A 17,640-nucleotide genomic window follows, 5' to 3' on the forward strand; every position below is an offset into this window, starting at 1 on the left:
CAATGCTTTCTTCCAAAGTTTATGAGAATAACGTTCTTTGAGTTTGTACTTCCAACAAAAGGCTTCTCTTATTCTTTTAGTACATTCAAGTAACTTATATTCATATTATGACTCAGATACAATTTCCAGAAAAGCTCCACTGAACAATTAAAAATCGTTATCCTTCCTGATTTTTCCCATAATACAAGAGCACAGTCCAAATAAACTGTTGCTTGTTTCACAGCCATTGCATGTGCAATCTAAGTTGAATTATTGCTTTGCTGCATTTAAATTGGCTCAGCATATTAATGCAATCGTGAAGAAGGCACACCAGTGGCTCTACTTTGTTAGGAGTTTGAGGAAATTTGGTGCGTCATCACAGGCTTGCAAACTTCTACAGATGTACAATGGAGAGCATTCTTACTGGTCGCATCACAGCTTGGTATACGCAGGATCACAAACGGCTGCCGAGGGTTGTAGATTCAGCCAGTTACATGAAGGGCACAATATTTCCCTGCCATCAAGGACATCTTCAAAAGACGGTGCCTCAGAAAACGACATACATCATAAAGACCCTCACCATCGAGGAGGAGGAGGAGGTACAGGAACCTGAAAACCCACACTCAACATTTTAGGAACCACTTCTTCCCTCTGCCATAGATTTCCGAACATTCCACGAACACTGCCTTATCATTTGTCTTTGCACTATTTATTTTTGCATAGTAATTTTCATGCCTGGCACTGTACTGCTGCTGTTAAACCTTGCCGTTTCAGTGATATTATGTCAGTGATAAGCTGATTCTGATTCTAACTCATGGCAGCCTCTGCCTACAAACTGGAATCTCCCTCACTTTGTCTCCGTCCCAGTCCCAGTCCCACAGCAGGTGTTGTGCTAGTCTGAAGAGAGCTGGTTCCCCCACTGTGCAAAGCGCATGGCCCTGTAACAAGAGGTCACGGAAGGCACCTGTCTCATATTTCCTTGCGCAGCTAGAATTTGAGCTCATTGACGCCAAACAAAAGAAGTATGCACTGCTGAGTGAGAAAGGAAGCCAACTCCCTGTTTTGTGAATGAAGCAAGTAGACTGACTCTGTCATTAGTAAATGATTAAACCACAGAAGCATCCACCCTTCAGCGGAGCCTTGTGAGTCCAAGTAAAAGTGAATACCAGCTTCGCATACAGTCAGTCTCATAAATTCTGAGTACAGTCAAGTCCACAGATATTTCCTTGGGCCGTGTTCTTCCATATAACGTTTTGGACAGTACAGTAGTGAACAAATGTAGTGCAGTTAGAACTGGTTTCTGGTATGTTTGCACGTCCTTCAGCATTGTCTGTGACAAATATCGAGTGCAGAAACTGCAGTCATACTGCTTCAAATTGGCAGTAGTCAAAACTGTTGGCACAGTAGCATAGTGGTTAGCACGATGCTTTACAGTACTAGTAACAGGCTGGCTGGTGGCGTAGTGGCATCAGCGCTGGACTTCGGGGCGAGAGGTCCTGAGTTCAAATCCAGCCGGCTCCCAATAAGAGCAGGTGATCTCTTAAAAAAAACTCACCCGGCAGAAGGTAATGGCTTAATGCCTCGTACGCGATTTCCCAGGCGTGGAAGGAAATCGTCTGCAAGCTGGAAATAATTCGGATACGACATACCATACCAACGTGGGTACAATTCCCGACGCTACCTGTAAGGAGTTTGTACGTTCTCTCTCTGATCGCATAGGTTTCCTCTGGGTGCTCCGGTTTCCTCCCACAGTCCAAAGACCTACCAGTTGGTAGGTTACTTGGTCATTGTAAATTGTCCCATGATTAAGCTAAGGTTAAATCAGGGGTTGCTGGCAGTGTGGCTTGAAGGGCCTATTCCATGCTGTATCTGAATAAATGAATAAAATAAACCCCATGATATCAAAGAGGAAATTAATATTGTCTACGGTACACTGAGTCACAGAGTCCTGTCAGTCCTGACGTCAAGCACCTTAGTAACAATAATTTTGCCTCTAGTGCAGGGGTTCCCAACCTGAGGTCTACGAACCCCTCAATTAATGGTAAGCCTCCATGCGACAAAGGTAGAGAACCCCTGCTCTCGTGCTTTCATAACATGAAAGTGGGGAATCGTATCCCATTGGTCCAGGTCGGATTCAATCTGATAATAGAGCCCATAGAAAAATCCCCTTGTCTGTTACACATGCCAAAGTTAAAGTGATGTCATTTATTGGTTTTTTTCATATTTCTCTAGATTATGCAAGTGCTGTTAGTTGGATGGGTGACTAAGCGAGTAGGAGAACACACCCTACTTCCCTGGTGCATCCTGGTGATTTCTCTAGTAGGTTTAGCCACGGTAAGTGCTGATCTAGTTCCTTTCCATTATACCGAATGGACTTCTTCAAACTTTCTGTTCACAGCAAGCACGACAAGAAAATGAGTGCTCAAGGGTTTAGAGTTCAGTCATCTAGTGAGTCATCTGCCGTGTTACTAAATCACTGCACACATGTTCTAAGTAGGATGCCACAGATATTAAAGAAAAAGTCACATACCAGTTTTTTTTTATTAAATGCCTCACTCTCTGGCTACTCTTTGAGATTAACCTTCACTTTTTGGAGATTTGAAGCCAACCCTAGATGGGTTGAATCCTCAGAATCTTGCAATAAAGAGAGTAAAATATTTTAACTGCTGTTAAAATAGAGATTTAAATAAAAGTTTTTGCCTATCATTTCAATAACGTCCTCCCCCACAAGCCAAACGACATCACTGTGGCAGCTGTGCTTATGTCTGCGGCTTAACAGCAGGATGTAGCTCATAGCCTGAGGCTCATGTGAGGGAGCGGGGTCATAGGCTCAAAGGTCAAGGATCTTGTCAATCTTTAAACATTCTCAAGGTGGATTGAAAGCAGAGGGCCTGAATTGCTTTCACAGTTCAGGAAGGCTACAAATAAGGAAATGGAAGTGCAGTGAGACCGGATGCCTTTGAAGTCCTTTGACTGCTTCACTGGTGGTTTTTGGTTTTCATGCCGAAAGCCTGTGATGATCACTCACAGCTGAAAAAGACTTCAGGGATTTCCTCTCACAACACACAAAATGTTTGAGGAACTCAGCGGGTCAGGCAGCATCAATGGAGGGAAACAATTGACATTTCAGTTTGAGATCCTTCATGGAAAGAAAGAGAGGAGAATTCGATAAGAAAGGGTTGGGGGGGAGGGATGGAGCAAGAGCTGGCAGGCGATTGGTAAGTCAAGTACGTTTTTATAATGCTATTTCTTTGGTTTTATTCCTCTCTGTTCTAAAATTAATAGTTTCCATCTATTTTCGTCAGGCATTGATGAGCAACATCTTCCATTTCTACCTAATTTGCATTCCCATGTCCTTAGGAATGGCTGGATTCTACCTGACCACAGATAGTATCTTAACCAAAATTGTTCCTCCCTCAGACACTGGTGAGTGAAAAAAATAACACTGTAATTATTAACTTTTACTACCATTGAACTTCTCCTTTTAAACCCTTATCCTTGTGAATTGCAATGTGCAGTGATTTATCAGAGCCTGTCAAAGTAGAAGGTGCAATGTTTAGTTGCTCAGACCCCTTACTAAGTTAACTGATAGAGATGGTGATATTCTTCCACTTGCCCCAAGCTCCCTTGATACAGTATACAGAGGGACAAAATGTCACTTTCAGGCCTTAACTTTCAGAAAGGAGTTGGAAAAACATATGAAAAGGAAGAATATGCAGGGTTTTAAGAAAAATATCATGGTAGTGACACTAATTAGTTCTTTCAAAGAACAAATATGGAGTTTTAGAGGAATGTGGGACAAATATAAGGAAATGGAATTAGTTTGGTTGGCGCCATGGACAAGGTGTTTCTGTGCTGTATTATATCTGTGATGCTATAATTGATACAGAACACTGGCTTAACAGCCTGAATGTCCTCTTTCAAGCTGCATAGATCCATAATTCTGCTCCATATCATTACTCATCGGGCCTTGCTCATGTAGTAGGAAAGGTCAAAATCAATCGCTCTTACAAAATCCCCTCATCGCCCTCCTCCCTCAGTGAAATAGTTTGCCTAGACTATTTGCCTTGTCCCATACATGATAAATAGGCCCTTGAATAAGGTTCAGACAGCAGCCAGTCTCTTTTCCTGAGGCTGCAACTCTCGAGATTTTAATCACATCAAAACCCAGCCTGCAGAATTCTGTTAATCATTTTGCCTTGACACTTCAGCCATTCTATCTGCAGCCCACATTAATGCATCATGAAGCTTTTGCATATTATCTTGTAAATGAAACTTTTTAAAAACAGCTTTTGATTCACCACACCCCTGTCTGGTGCTTTTCCATCCCCATTTAAGATCCAGTGTCTTTTACGCCAAATGTGGTCCCTTGAGATATCGTCATGACAACACAGGAACAGGCCCTTTGGCCCACAATGCTATGCCGAACCAATTCAATTAATAATCAAATGGTCAACTAAACTAATCCCCTCCACCTACACAATATTCATATCCTTCCATTTTCCTCACATCTATGTGCCTAACTAAACATCCCTTACAAGTCTGTAATGTATCTGCCTCTACCACCACACCAAGCAGCACATTCCAGGCACCCACAAATCTCTGTGTAAAAAAAAATTTGCCCCTCACATCTCCTTTGAAATTACCCCCCTCAGTTTAAAATCATGCCTTCTGGGGAAAAGATACTGTCTGTCTACTCCATCTATGCCTCTCATCATCTTAGAAACCTCCCATTTCGCTGCTCCAGATAAAATAAACTAAGTTTGTCCAACTTCTCAAGATAGCACCAGCCCTCTAGTCCAGGCAACATCCTGGTAAACCTTTTCTGCACCTGTCCCAAGCCTCAACATCCTTCCTATAATGATGCGACCTGAGCTGTATGTAAAATTCCAGATGTTGCCTAACTAGAATTTTATAAAGCTGCAAATGTAACTACACCTCAGAATCCCCACCTGATTTTTCTCCAGTTTATATGTTGTTGAAGTTCAGAGAGAGTTGCTCTGTTCTTCTTCAGAGATGACTGATATCATTCAATAGAAATAAATTTTAATTAGGATGCCATTGACCCAGTTGTAATTGAAAGGAAAGAATGGGTCTAACCCTAGGTTGGGATAAACTAGCTCATAGAGAGGGTTAAGTTCCAAGGTTTAAACAAAGTTACTTTTGTCTGAATAACAGCCATATGGTGTGTTGTAAAGGCTGAGGACATTGGGCTGTTGTTACTGCTGTCCAAACCCACATGCCCTTTGGAGAGATGGCCTGCAGAAGACAGGTTGTACTGTACTAACAACGAAATACGGGCAGTCGGATGTTGAGTTATTGCTGCTGATGGTATTGAACTACATAGACTGAGCTAGGTTTCTGTATCAGTGAGAGATTTTGATGAGTGGTCAGGCTTGGTTACTGTGATGTCAGGAGATTTAGAAATAGGTAGGGGAGCTTTTTCTTGTGCTTCTGGAAAGTTGATCTGGCTGAACTATATGGGGTTAAACTTTTTATAAATGACTTGGATTATTAATTCATGTCAATGTATAGATAGATTTGGACTTCATGGATTACTTCTGTTGAACTCTTTTCATTTTCCTGTATTCATTATTTGATTGTGAATTTCTCTTTCTGTAGGTGCGATGCTTGGGTTGAATATGTCCGTACACTCTCTCATCCGTTCAATAGCTCCCACTATTGGAGGCTTCCTATTTCAATTATATGGGTACCCATCTTTCGGATACCTGCAGTTCACAGTCAGTTTGCTAGTCTTTCTCTACATATTTAAAAGAAGTTCCAATTGAAATGCTGGAGTGCTATCAACTCTAGGAAGAGTCTTAAACCTTACAGAATGGTCAGTTCCAGAATCTCAATCGTTTAAGAGAATCTAATTTGTGAATAATTTCAACACTCGGTGGATCAGTAGTTTAGTACCAGAGAGAAGAGGAAGAATTATGATAGTGGACGTACAGCACATCCAGTGCATTGATTTGAGTTGTGAAGATCAATGCTGAAGATTTCTATGGTTTTTGCTAATCAGATGTATTAATGACTTTGGTGTTCAGGTGATACATGCAGGAAGTCTATAACAAAAGAACATGAAGAATATCATACAGAACAGAAGCTGCTAATGTTTTCACATAGTTAATAGAGCTGCGAGATAATTAATTCTCCAGCTGGGCAGTAGCCGTATGGTTGCCGTTGTGCTGCAACTTTATCTCCTGCTCCTCTTCATGTTGGGCAATTTGTGGGCATTGTGGTTGATTTGCTTCCCCTCCAGTAATGTGAATTTGAAGCATAATAAGAGGCCAATGTGGAACTGAAAGGAGGCACACAATTAGGTCAGCAGCTAACTGGGCTGGGAGTCAGTGCTCCTCCCCTGCTGAATGCACTGAGTTTTTGAATGCTCCTGATTCGTAAAGCTATTCTCAGTTTTTTTTATGGGTTATTCTAAACTTGGCCATACTTCATCATTTCCAGAGTGCTACGGAATTTTAAGAGTATTGCTGATTTTGCCACGATTATCAACATTTTCCCTCCTCTCTATCTTTCGCTTTTTGACAGCATTATGTATTTTATCCAAAATTTCATTGCTTAGACCTGTGCTCTTTTCATTTTGGAATGATAAGGGGTGATCTTATTGAAACAGATAAGGATGGGGAAAAAATTGACAGATACAGAAGGATCTTTCCAGTAATCTCTCCCCTTCAGCCCGTAGAATGATTGCATTTCTTACTTTAATGGCGAAAAGATGTATTTTACAACATTGGAAGGAGATTAATGCTCCAACTACATTCTTTTGGTTTTCCCAGACGATACTATGTTTAAATTTGGAGAAAATTAGAAGTAATCTTTATGATTCTTCCGTTAAATTTGAACAGACTTGGAGATCTTTTATTCAACATTTTCATTTAATGTAACTTTTTTTCTTTCTCTGGCCATATCTACATTCCCTTCTTGATTTTTAACTGTTTTTAATGGAGGTCGGGTTTGAGGACGTGAGTGTTTTAAGTTGTTTAACTCTACTTGATACCTAGTTAGCCCATTGCTTTGCTTTGCTTTTTAGATTAGTTGCACGGTGGCGTTTTTCTTGGGTTTTTTTTTCCTTTTCCTTGTTGACATGTTTGAAAATTAGTATACTATTATATTACCTTGTTATTTTATATCTAAACTGCACTGTTTGCACTAACTTTTTTTTGTGTATTAATATCTCTTGTAAAGTTATATTGCAACTGTGTATCAGTGCCTATATGGTTTACCTTTTGTGTAATTCAATAAAAAGATTTAAAAAGAAAAGAAAGATACAAAAGGATCTGTATCTGTTTAAAGCAATTGTCTGAAAATTGTGTCTTCCATGAGTCCCTGTGCTTGCCCAAAGCTGTCTAACAGAGCAATGTGGCAACTCTGATCTTGCTTTATCACTATGGGCGGAAATAGTTAATACAAGGGGGCGTAATTTTAAGGTGGTTTGAGGAAAGTCTAGGAGGGATGTCAGAGGTAAATTCTTTACACAGAGAGTGGTGGGTGCATAGAACACACTGCCAGGGCTGATGGTAGGGGCAGATACATTATGGGCATTTAAGAAATTCTTTGATAGGCACATGGATGATAGAAAAATTAAGGGCTATGTAGGAGGGAGGTGTTAGGTTGATCTTAGAGTAGGTTATAAGGTTGGCACAACATCATGGGCTGAGGGGCCTGTACTATGCTGTTATGTTCTATGTTCTTAACATTACTGCTCTAACTACTAGTTTTGGAGAGAAAGAAAGGGAACAGAACTCATCATATGTTTATGCTTCTGCCACATGCTCCATACACACCCACTCCTTCCCTGAAACTCGGGGAAGATCAGTCTTGAAAGCTTGGAAAGCAAGGGAACAATTGACAAGTCCCGGTTCAGGAAACCTCAGCCAAATGGCTCGCAGTGACCTACTGCTGTTACTGGTTTTCTGTGCTGAATTTGGTGTTTTATTGATAGTCTTCATAATCTAACAGGTTCTTGCAGCCTTGGTTTTCCCTTTGAAATTCAGACAGTAGCATGGAAAATGTTTAGTCACATCCAGATGCAGAAGAGAACACTAAGCCAGAGCATAATGATATACAGGAAGAGGGCTAGACGGCCCTTTACTGAGGACACTTACACATAATTGATTGAGCCAAATGATCTTGGGCAGATCCATAGCTTTGAAGATAACTAGATTCAATTGTAACTGTAAAAGAAAACACTCATTTGCAAGGGTTATGGAAATTACACATAAACAGTTCCACACAAGAAATAAATGTTAGATGACCTGAAGAATTGTGGGACAGGGTATTTGGTGTCTTGGACAGGCGATGTTGGTGAAGGTGAACAAGGAGATGGACGTACTAATAATGGAACTAAGAAGTGGTAAAGGGTGCAGAATGATATATGAAGGGGAAGATGTACAGTATATTTGCATTTTGGGTCACATTGTAGATGATTGAATTAATGGAGATTTATGATAACTCACAGGTTGACAAAAACAGATTCAGTAATATTGTGAAACCAGCAACAGGCTGAAAGCAGAAAGGGAATAGACATGGTTATAGGATCTGTTCACGTGGCAAAGACTTGTTCCAATCAGATAAATGCTGTGGGATTACAAAGTTGCAAAAAAAAAGGCTGGGAAAAGAATTGACTACCTGAATGTGCTCAAGCAATGGGACATATTAATCCAGCTGGCTATGTGTTGTTGCACCCATCCCCATCCTGAGGTTTAAATTTAAGCCTGATTAACCCTGTGTATTTCTGGTGATGTGACTTTATTGATCTTTGACAGTTGTAGAAATGTGCCACAGTAAACAGTGAATTTAAGTCAATATGCTGAATTTTCCCTCCATTTCATTGTCATTTTCTATATATCCTTTTTGATCATTATCTTGTGATGTAAATTATAAGTCTTACATTTTTGTATCCATTGTAAAATAGAAGAATAAAGAACTGAATAAGGGTGTCAGACAACCTTTTAGCTCCTAAAGTGTCTTGCAAATGGCACACAAATTATTCAGGAAACATCCACCCTTCCCATAAATTCATGTTTTATTTCCAGTGATCACAAACTCCAAGACTGAATACTGAATTTTCTTTAAAGAAATATTTCAACTAAAGAGAATGTGTTCTTTCTCAGCCTTGGCAATATGACTATTCTTCATCTGTAAACTTAAACAACGAAAGTAATAAATTTAATAAAAATGGAACATGTCCACAGCTGTACGGATGCTTCCCTCTCTTTATCTCAGGTCTTTGTCCAGTAAGGCTGCAGCAGGGGCTTGTTTCAGTGTCTGCTACTTGAGAGTTGTCTGGGGTGTTATACTGTATGGCCGTCACATCTGAACTCGAATCACGTTGGTGCTTTTTCCAATGTTTGTCTTGCAACACAGTCAGAGGCTCAAAATTCAAAGTTCTAAGTAGGTTTAGTATCAAAGTACATATATGTCCCATGTACAACCCCGAGATTTGTTTTAGTCACCCAATAACCATAATAGAATCAATGAAAGATTGCACCCAACAGGGCAGACCACCTGTGTGCAAAAGACAACAAACTGAAAAAATAATAATAAAGAAGTAAGCAATAAATATCAAGAACATGAGATGAAGAGTTAATGAAATTGTGCCTCATTTTTGTGAGTAGAGCTTCAGACTTTGGTATATGTATATCCCGGGTGTGTACCTTTCCCTGGGTAGGAGGAATTTGGGGGAAGTTATGTGTGGCAGATCTGATGTGGAATGTGGTGTAAGGAAGCTGAGGCAGCAAGTTGAGACCCCTGCCCACTGCCTGCTTCCCCAAGCTGCCAAGACCATTGTGATTGTGGGGACTGAAAGACTGAGCTTCCTGGGTCTAGAGGACGCCGAGGAAATCAGCAGGGTGCCAGTATTGTCTCTTCAGGGTGCAGCACTACACAACATGCGGCCGCTCTCTGTGACACCCCCCCCCCATTAGTTTGTTCCCTCGATCACTGACCCAGCCTAGCCTAGTGTAGCCACCTGTTGCCGTCCCTGCTCCACATTACCTGAGCGGTTGGTGACCTTACGTGCCAGAGAGTGCGTGTAGCTTCGTGTGCTGCTGCCAGCTACAACCAGGACCTAATGGAAGATGAGACTCCTCTCCCAGCGCTCCATTGAACTTCTCACGTGGGACACAGAACTACACGAGTGGCATTTCTTCTTCACGGTGCTCCCTTAATACCTATTGAAACCAACTCCTAACCACAACCACTGCAGGTACTATTCACTGAACAGTTGTCAATTATGTGTCAACTTGTTTATACCTTTCTACATTGATATATACTAGTTTTCACTTTGTAAACTTTGCGTAATTACTTTAAAAATTTCCAACCCCTAATTGAAAAATTACCTGTGCACTAGAAGTAGTTGAAATTAAATGCACAACTATTAAAAAGCTTTTCAGAAAATACCCCACAATAATGTTTTAAGTTGGATTGTAGAAAATAAATTTTCCTGCTTGGCATTATATTACTGTATCCAATTTCTTTATCTCGTGGATCATTGACCAACATGGTGGCAATGGGTGAAAGGATGTAAATTTAGAGTAAGAAAAACAGAAACGGACGAATAAACACAAACTCCAGTGTCAAAGGAGCAAGCAAACCAAGGGCTAGTGTTGAGTTAGTACCTTCTGTTTACTTCATACAAATAGAAAGATTATTTGATGACTTTTATAAGGCTGATTCAGCTGAAAGGTCAGGAAGGTTAAACATTTGGTGTCAGAAATTTTGGTCAGATACCTTAGTCTGTATTTATACCCTTTTTTTAAAGTTTACAGTAGCCTGTTTTGTTGGCACATTGGCAGAGAAAGCAAAGGAAATGCCATTGGTTGTGTCAAACATGTCTGTTGACTGCAAGACACCATTTCATTCTGCCCTGCATTTAGGGTGCATCTCTGTTTAAAAGCATTAAAACAAATTGAACAATGTTGCCCCTAGTTACATTATTATAGCAGAATAGGAAAATAGCAAATCGAAGTACTCAAATATTGCAGGAATGTATAAGATCAGTTTGGTCATCTATGAGGATTTCCTTATAATTTAGAAATAAGCTAGAGAAAGTTTTATTATTAGTCATGTTCTGCTGTAAGATACCACCACACCCTTACATTCAAGAGTGCTGCAATGCAAGAGTTCTCTGGACTGTAAATTACAAAAGAATTTATGTGGGTTGAACATAGACAGCAGGACTCATCCGTCCCAAATATTACAGCAGTCGGGTGTCACAATGTCTCATTCATACTTGTTTTCACTCTCCCGCTGTAGACTTCAGTAAAGACTGGTTTGGATGCTGGAATTGTGTCAGTACTCTGAATGAGCAAAGTTCCCATTTGGAACCTTTGACCTCAGCTGGAAACTACATATGGAATTGAGAGGTCCGTATTTTAAACTTTGTCTCAAAATTTGCAGAGTGCTGGGTGGTACCTCTTCGTAACTATCATCTACATGAATGAGAGAAAGGAACTATATAGTCAGTTATTGCTCCCAGAAGGTTAGTAACCAATTCCGTGCATGTCCAGTCTGTGGTCAGAGACCTCAAAGTTCCATATGCCTGGCCACGTAACCCTCAACACCCAAACAGTGCAATCTGAGCCATGCTCATTTGCCAATACGTCAGGATTGAATTTTTTGGGGTTTGCAGGATTGAAAGTACTCTTTATTGGCTATCTAATCTCCTTTTAGGCAAGGATGGCACATACTCCTCCCTGTCTAGTTTATGTGATCCAAACCTACCAATGTAGGTGCCACCTCCTCAGGGCAATTACAGATCGAGAATAAATGCTGTCTTTGCCAGTGATAACTATCCCTTATGAAATAAATCAAAAATCTAAACCCACCTTATGCAAATACAAAGACTAAAGAGACAGCAGATTGAGGTTCATTTTTTATATAAAAAAAACTTTAATAAATATGCAAATTTAGATTACAAAATAATTTATAAGATGACGGTGCGCGATAAATGTTCTTGGATTCTGCAATAAGTAAATAAATAAAGCAGATTTCCAGTCAGCCCCACAGGCTCACTTGGGCCAGGTGTCAGGTCCTGAATGTCTGTGGCTGATTACAGCAGCTCGGGTCCTTCTGGCTGAAGCAGCAGCGGACGAAACTGAAGTCACTTCAAATGGCTCTCAATCTCCTGGGTGTCTTCATCCACTTGTTCACTCACTGATGTTTCTTCCACAACCAACATGACCAACCTAGACAAAGAGCACAGTTGATTAGTGACCAAAATATTTTCTAACAGTCAGTGTCACACATTAATTTAAAGTGTTAGGAATCGGTAGCTTTTACACTAGGGGAAATCTCACAGAATTTTGTCAAGTCCCGAGATGAAAAAGTTTAACTTTTACGTTTGGGACTTTCATTCTAAACCTAGAATGTTCAAGACCATTCATTTCTTTCATCTATGTTACCTATCCCCAGGGCACTGACTCATACTGTTGAGTCATTCACATAAGGGAGTGGGCAGACACCTCCCTGTAGATCTAATCGTTTACAGGAATGAATCCAGGTAGCGAAGCTCTTCAGGCGTGGGCGAGCTCCAGAGTTCAACACGAAGCTGCACTTACCCAACACCCAGATACCACCCACACATTCCGCCAGGTGTGGTAGAAAAACCACCCAACAATCCCGCCTCATCGTGCTGCCATGTTATACTGTCCTGGCGAATATCAGCTTGCCCCACCCGGGATGTGCGCTGAACATTATCAGATAGGTTCTGAACCCAAAGTAAGAACTGACTTCCCGTTTAATTTGACCAGCCGCAAGCAGATGACAGAAAACGGGAGGAACTGACCCCATCCCGGGATGGGTACTCGAAAGCCCGCTTTATCATAATCCCGGGGTTTTCTGCTCCCAGTAATTCCAGCAGAACTTCTAAAACTTTTGAGACCGTCTAGAAAAATCCTCCAGCTTTCTCTGCACCGGCCTATGACTTGGACTTCCCACCACGCGGCAAGATAGGAGGGAGTGTGTGTGTGTTTATAATGGGAAGCACCGACCCTATCCCGGATGGATAACTTTAATGCCGGCTTTCCCCGATCCCACGTTCGAATTAACAAGGCGACCATGGGTAACGCGAGGCTACGTCCTTACCTGTGGAGTACGCCTAGGGAGCCCTTCCCAACAGCTTCTCCTGCTGGCCCACACTGAGCATTTCTGCGTCCTGTCGCGATCTGAAGCTCTGGATGGCTTTCTTGTTCTTGAACTCAATGAGAGCCATGGTGATGGCCGCGTTCCAGCTGCCTTCCGCCAGGCACCTGAAGTCCATCTCTTTGTTGTCGGTGGTGACCACGGTGAAGTAGATGTATTTGCCCGTCCTTTCCACGCAGTCCACCGTCCGGATCTCCTGCAGGCTCAGGTCCTTGCTCCGGGACCGCTTCTGGGAGTCCGGGTAGAGCCGGAGGCAGTCTTGGGTCAGCACACAGTACTTCTTCTTCCAGAGCTGGAGCAGGCTATCGCCCCTCTTCTCCAGCACGCCTTCCTTCATCACCTGGGTGCCATCCACTGTCTTCCTCATCTTAACAACTTTAAGTTGAAGCCTTGCCGTAAAGAAGCTAGAACCGGCTCTTTGGCTTTTCCCACAGCTGCCGCTCTCAGACTCCGGGCGCTGGCCCGCTCCTCGGGAGATAAAGGCTCCCGGCGCCCCTCCCATTTCCTGTCTCGCTCAGCTGATGTCACCCAGGAGCTGGAGGAGGGGAGGCTGTACAGACTCCGCCACTCCTTACGGTAAAAAGGATTCGTTTCTTCCCAAAGGATCTGATACAAGCCGTCTCTCTCTTTGCTCACATCCTGTTGGCCCCACCAAGCGAAAAGGCTGCGGCCCCCGCCTACCAGTGAAAGATCCGCTGTTTGGAAAAGGCGGATTTTTCTTTAGAGGGTGCCGTCGCCGAGTTCCGGTTTGTGTAATCCATGGGGAGGGGATGACCAGACCCGGCACCATGCAACCCTGCCGAAGGTCCAGCGTTGCCGACCCCACCCCTCAGGATGAGCTGTTGGTGGCAGGGTGAAATATTTCAATATACTGGATGACATATTTAAAACAATTTGGAAAAAAAACCTCTCCATAACTAGTAACTGAGAAACATGAAATATGGATTTTGTTCCAATTGGGATAGTTTTAGTTTACAGACTCACTACGGATAGTGGTGCCGTGGTGAATTAGTAAAATGTAAGTGCCTGGAGTTACTGCTTCACGAGATTGGAGTAAGGTTAAAGAGGTCGACCACAGTCCCCTCGCTGACACGCGGTCGGTGCTAAGGGAGCATTACGCTAATGCGGCCAGACTGGGTACATCGTCTACCGTTTAAAATCATGGTGTTTCCCGACGGCACTGTGTAAGACCTATCGTTTGGCAAGCAAAGGGATTTGAATGAGTTTGAGAGCAGATTGCTGAATGGCAACGATTGCTGTGGAAAAGAACAACATCATACACAGAATAAAAATAAATGGTGGGAATAATATACAAATTTACAAAACATGAGAAATGAGATCTCTGAGTATTAAAGTCAGCTCCGAGAGACCATCAGCAGAGATAATCAGACCTTCAGATATGTCCCAGAGGAAGAATATGGAGGATCCAGAGTTAAATGGTACAAACTCCAAAACAAAGTCTTTTTGTGCTTGTACCTGGGACATTATATCCAGATCTTGTTGGCCTGAACATAATATTCAGATTTATTGTGTAAGAGAGAAAGGGGAAGCCAAACTGAGAGAGACAGGGAATAGTACAAGACACAGGCCCTTCCACCAACGATGCCTATAGCAACCACCATATATACCTATATGATCTATATTCCCAATTCCCTGCTGTTCACATATCTGTCCAAATGCCAAAGTATTGCCCTGGTACCAGCTTCCACCAACCCCCCCGGCTGCATGTTCCAGGCACCTACTATTCCATGCAAACAAAACCTGCTACACAAATCTTAAAACTCTCCCCTCACATGTTAAACCTATCTCCCTAAGTATTTGGTGTTCCCTATCTACACTTTCACACAACCTCCATTGCTCAGGAGAAAATAATCCAAGTTTGTCCAGACACTTCCTACTCTGTAATCCAAACAACATTCTGGTGAGCCTCTGTAAAGCCTCCATGCAGCAACCAGAACTGCCCAACATGCGCTGGATGTGGTTTACCAACATTTAATACAGCTGCAACATGATTTCTGGACTTCTATTCTCAGCACTCTAAATGAAGAAGGTACACCTTCTTTATCATCCTTTCTAATTTCAGGGAGCTATGGACTTGCACCCCAAGGTCCCCCGTGTTTTTAAACGTCTTCCATTATTTTATACTTTCCTCTTCTCACAGTGCAACACCTCACATTTGTCAGGATTAAATTTCTCTGTCTACATTTATAACTGGTCTATATCCTGCTGAAACTTCTGGCAACCTCTCAATATTTGTAGCTCCATCATATTTTGTGTTGTCTGCAAACTTACTCATGGGTGTACCTACATTTTTGTCCATATCGCAAACACCAGTATGAGACATGAGCCTCTGCATCCAGTCTATCATTCTTTGCAATTTCCACCATCTTCAACAGGATCCAATCACTAATCTTTGCCTCACCCAACTCTGTGCTTCCTGCAGGGATTGCTCTATCTATGATACATTTTTTTTCGGTTGACCCTCCCCACCAATCTCCCTCCCGGCACTTATCCCTGCAAGTTGAAGAAGTGCTACAACTGCCCATACGTCTCCATTCAGGGTTGCAAACAGTCCATCCAGGTGAGGCAACACTTCACCCGCGAGCCTGTCGGGTTCATCTATTGTATCTGGCGCTCCCGTTGCAGCCTAGATTGGTTGTCCTCTCTGTCAAGCACTTTCATTCTGTCTGCAACAAGCAATTATTTTAATTCCACTGCCCATTCCTATAATGACATGTTGGCCCATGGCCTCCTCTACTGCCAATGTAAGGCCACTCTCAGGTTGGAGGAGTAACACGTCATATTCCATCTGGGTGTTCTCCAAAGTGGCAGCATGAACACTGATTTCTCTAACTTCCATTAATTTCACCTCCTTTCCGCCTCTCTTTTCCAAGACTTATCCAACAATGGTTGCTTCCTTTCTTTTCAAATCTTTTTATTGTTACATTATACAAAAGAAATAACACGAGTACAGTACATTGAAGTAACAACACTTACAATGTCTCAAAAAAGACATTATCTTAAAGATTGAAAAAAAAATTTGTGATAACAAGAAAAACCTACTAAGCAGAAAAAGTGAGAAAAAAAGAGAACCCATTAGGTGTACAATCCCAGAGCCATGCGTCATACAAAACCTTCTAAAAGTAAACATCGAACCACCAGCAAGAAAAGAAAATATACCAAAAAATTTACAATTAGATTGTGGAAAAAAATCTGTCAATTAGCTCAAATGATAATAACAAGCAAATGAGCCCCATCTTTTCTCAAAATCAAATAAAGGTTCAAAGGTTCGACTTCTAATTTTCTCCAAACTAAGACATAACATCACTTGAGAGAACCATTGTGTCAAAATGGGAGCTGATGTATCCTTCCACTTCAACAAAATGGCCCTCCTAGCTATCCATGTAACAAATGCAATAACATGTTGGTCAGACACAGAAATACAATGGTTACTTCCAATCTACTCTCACCAACTCCTACCTCATGTTATTGAAATTAGTCTTTCCGCTGAGGTCATTCCATATCCTCATCCACAATGATCTGGAAACTTAGTTATATATCACTCTTCCCTAAATGTTCTCCGATGGAAAAATAGTTCACCTCTCCAGGCTCATTTTCGAATACGATGTCTAATATGACTCCTTTCCTGATCAGATTATCTACATAGAGTGTCAAGAAACCCTCTTGGATATATCTAACAAATTCTGCACCATCTAAATCTCTGGAACTAGGAAGTTTCCAGTCAATACTACAGAATCTTAAAGGCACCTCTACAACTAACCTGTTGCTTTTATGTCCTCCCATGGAGGACATGCCTCAAAAAGGCAGCATCCATCATTAAGTACCCTCATCTCTCAGAATATGCCCTCTTCTCATTGCTGCCACTAAAGAGGAGGTACAGGAGCCTGAAGACACACTCAACATTTTAGGAGCAGCTTCTTCCCCTCTGCCATCAGATTTCTGAATGGACAATGAAGCCATGAACCCTATCTCAGAAATTTTCCCTCTCTGTTTGCACTACTTGTTGAATTTAATTTTCAATGTTATATATACTTCTTTTGTAAATTATAGATTTTTTGTGTGTATTGCAACCTGGCGGGGTGGAGATATGTCTCTACAAAAGGAGGTGTAAGGTGCTCCTTCCTTCCACTAGCCTGCAGGTCACCCTTGGGCAAGGTGTGGCACCTCCTCAGGCCCCAATCAGGGTCAGCTGAAGCCATGGGAGCAGGTGGTGGGTGGTCATACAAGCAGTTGGTGCATATCACAAGTTCTGGTTATGCGACCACTGATGCCAGGCAGACAATCTCTGAAGTGTATTGATAATAGCTGGGGTCACCTGCCTTTTAAAGACACTGCCCAGAAGGCGGCAATGGCAAACCACTTCTGTAGAAAAATTTGCCAAGAACAATCATGGTCATAGAAAGGCCATGATCACCTACATCAAAAGCCACAGAACATGTTGATGATCTCAATGTACTGCTGCCATATACCCACCAC

General features: G+C 41.9%; 2 protein-coding genes across 2 annotated transcripts in view; one reads left to right on the forward strand and one right to left on the reverse strand.

The window, feature by feature from the left end:
* Positions 1-8,727, forward strand: part of slc22a18 (solute carrier family 22 member 18) — a 161,538-nt gene extending 152,811 nt beyond the window's left edge. The window contains exons 8-10 of the mRNA XM_063062120.1: positions 2,212-2,313; positions 3,285-3,405; positions 5,602-8,727. Of these exons, the coding sequence (XP_062918190.1) occupies positions 2,212-2,313; positions 3,285-3,405; positions 5,602-5,768 (390 nt within the window). The 3' untranslated portion in view covers positions 5,769-8,727. The remainder of the gene's footprint in view (positions 1-2,211; positions 2,314-3,284; positions 3,406-5,601) is intronic.
* Positions 8,728-11,868: 3,141 nt separating this feature from the next.
* phlda2 (pleckstrin homology-like domain, family A, member 2) lies at positions 11,869-13,660 on the reverse strand. Its single transcript, XM_063063221.1, has 2 exons — positions 13,087-13,660; positions 11,869-12,188 (listed from the first exon to the last, which is right to left on the reverse strand). The coding sequence occupies exon 1, from the start codon at positions 13,643-13,645 to the stop codon at positions 13,100-13,102; it is 546 nt and encodes a 181-aa protein (XP_062919291.1). The 5' UTR covers positions 13,646-13,660; the 3' UTR covers positions 11,869-12,188; positions 13,087-13,099.
* Positions 13,661-17,640: the final 3,980 nt, after the last annotated feature.

Source organism: Mobula hypostoma, chromosome 11 (assembly GCF_963921235.1).
Source record: "Mobula hypostoma chromosome 11, sMobHyp1.1, whole genome shotgun sequence".
Classification (NCBI taxonomy): domain Eukaryota; kingdom Metazoa; phylum Chordata; class Chondrichthyes; order Myliobatiformes; family Myliobatidae; genus Mobula; species Mobula hypostoma.

Bases quoted from the DNA above. Each gene is read 5' to 3' on its own strand.
- phlda2 (XM_063063221.1), bottom strand. From the start codon at position 13,645: ATGGGAGGGGCGCCGGGAGCCTTTATCTCCCGAGGAGCGGGCCAGCGC.